The following is a 2,500-nucleotide window of genomic DNA, read 5'->3' on the forward strand; positions in this document are numbered from 1 at the left end:
CGCTTGCGTGCACCAGTCCCACAGCTCGCAGCTTTGACAGCGAGCACGTGCTGCGTATAGGCTATCATCTGATTGGCTACTGGCATTATAAGGTTTAAACAAAAACATAGCCTACCATGAAGTTATAGTTAATTTAATGTATTTAACGGGTTTATAAAAGTCACCCAAGCATCAGGTGTTAAAATCGCTTGGTCAAAATGATATATAAAGAAAAAATCGCATTATTAATTGTATTGTTGCAATTGTGTCTCGGTCGTCAGAGGACGTCAGTTGGGTCCGGACCCGGACCGCGGTCCGCCTATTGCCGACCCCCGTATTAGATCATAAAACAATGGAAATCTATCTAGAAACAAGATTACATATATGGCAGAGCTATGGATGAGTTGATCTTTGCCTCACATCTGCTCCTGCAGTTGTGTTACTCCTATCTTCTCTGATGCTCTCTCTCTCTCTACCACCCTTCGTCTCCAGCCCATGAGGCAGGCCACTACACAGCTGAGATTGCCCCCATAGATGTGAAGGCCAAGAAGGGGAAGGTGGCCATGGCTCAGGATGAGCATCCCCGGCCCCAGACCACCCTGGAGCAGATGGCCAAGCTGGCCCCCGTCTTTAAGAAGGGGGGAACCGTCACGGCTGCCAACGCATCGGTGCGTACGATGGCCACACTCAATCTATTTATACATTGACATTATTAGTTAATGTCCTACTACTTTATATTCCTGATTCCTAAATACTGTTGGTTTGAATTAAATTAATTAGACATAGAATTATGAGGTGATTCCCAACCTTACATACCACAGGCATTGAACATTAACTCCAAACTATTCTGTCTGGAATACATATGTGTTTTGTTGGACATGGGCATAGACTCCTGTGTCATTATACGTAACATGTTTTAAACACAAGCGATTTCATTGGAAGTGTTTTTCATAATAATAAACATTTAGTGTTGCTCACAGGAGTGAAACAAGTATTAGTAATAGATAGAGTCCTGGCTATGAGCTTCCTCTCTTCTCCCTATAGGGCGTGTCTGATGGTGCTGCTGCTGTGGTGATAGCCAGTGAAGAGGCAGTGAAGGCGCACAACCTCAAGCCATTGGCCAGGATTGTTGCCTATCACGCTTCAGGCTGTGACCCCAGCATCATGGGAATTGGTAGGTAGCCAAGCTGAGAACTTAAACATTAAGCAATCCATATATGCATCTAATAATTACTTTCTCCTGCTGTCCTCTGCTCCGTGTATGTCTGGCACAAACATACACATCAGACACAACACACACACATAAGAGAAATTTAAAATCAGTGCCTCCGTTAACCGCTACCATGAAGATAATAAAAATGGCACCGACTATGGAACCAGAACTATTATTTGTGCACTATTGCTGGCTATGGAATTAGATTCCATAACAATAGTTTGAATATTATCGGTATGGAATGTTTTTTTTCTACAGTTGCCACAAACACATTTTCCGTATTTTCCATGTGGTTTGTTCCCATTCCAGAAACAAGGTGTTTGTCGCACGGGGGCAATAGGCCCTCACAGGCCCGTAGCCCCATAAGTGTGCCTCCATAACGTTCAAATTGCTGACAATAATCAACTATATGAAATAAGGCAGGACCTGGAAAGGAACCTGGTTCTCCTGCTCAAACGTCAGTGATGTTAAAGTTCCAATGGGGCGCATTCTATTCATGAACTACTGACACGAATCTGTAGGAATAGTGCCAATCTTATCGCCCAGGAATTCCGTTGCAATAGCCACTTCATAAAAAAATGATGATATATGTTGAGGTCTGTCTGCATTGTTCCTGCATGTATCTAAGGACTACATATCCCATGTCTCCTCAGGGCCAGTGCCAGCTATCACAGAGGCTCTGAAGAAGGCAGGGCTTTCTTTGAAGGACATGGATCTAGTGGAGGTGTGTCTTAAGCACATAACACCAGTCATCTCAGCACAAAACACTATATGTTCAATCCATTAATTATGTATTGAAACAAATAAATATGGCGTACACATATAGGTGGTGTATATGAAGTGATACAGACACAATATTCACATAACAATGCTTGCACTACATACAGAAGTCATATCCTATGTTAGCTGTGTAAGCATCTGCCATTCATAGCAATAATATATTTATATTGTATTATATATACTATATATTTATGAATTCGCATACCGTAAATCCTGAAATAGTGGCCAGGGCTTTTATTTACTTAGGCTGCACAGCGCACCGGCCTTTATTTGGGGCAGGCTTGTATTAGGGGCAGGCCTTTATTTCTTACTTATCTTCTATTATATCATTTTATAACCGGTATTTAAATCAAATAATGGGCATAATTACAGTAGGCTAACATCATTCATTGCATGCGTTAAAAATTTCCTGCACATTGCGTAGCGCTTTGTGTGCAGTGTCCATGTAACAATAAACATAGAAGTTATGGTCTCCACTCTCAGTCACGGAGGAAAAGATTTCAAAAGCTTTGTTTGTTAATAATTTTT

General features: G+C 41.7%; 1 protein-coding gene and 1 pseudogene across 2 annotated transcripts in view; both read left to right on the top strand.

Annotated features, from left to right (window-relative positions):
* The window catches only part of LOC308376383 (tripartite motif-containing protein 16-like), a 270,456-nt pseudogene that overhangs the window by 186,091 nt on the left and 81,865 nt on the right, over nucleotides 1-2,500 (top strand). The gene's annotated exons all lie outside the window — the stretch shown is intronic.
* The window catches only part of acaa2 (acetyl-CoA acyltransferase 2), a 14,172-nt gene that overhangs the window by 4,639 nt on the left and 7,033 nt on the right, over nucleotides 1-2,500 (top strand). The window contains exons 6-8 of the mRNA XM_080852158.1: nucleotides 472-647; nucleotides 1,024-1,153; nucleotides 1,846-1,916. Coding sequence (XP_080708284.1) covers nucleotides 472-647; nucleotides 1,024-1,153; nucleotides 1,846-1,916 — 377 coding nt within the window. The remainder of the gene's footprint in view (nucleotides 1-471; nucleotides 648-1,023; nucleotides 1,154-1,845; nucleotides 1,917-2,500) is intronic.

The sequence above is a fragment of the Sprattus sprattus genome (assembly GCF_963457725.1).
Source record: "Sprattus sprattus genome assembly, chromosome: 15".
NCBI classification, from domain to species: Eukaryota; Metazoa; Chordata; class Actinopteri; order Clupeiformes; family Clupeidae; genus Sprattus; species Sprattus sprattus.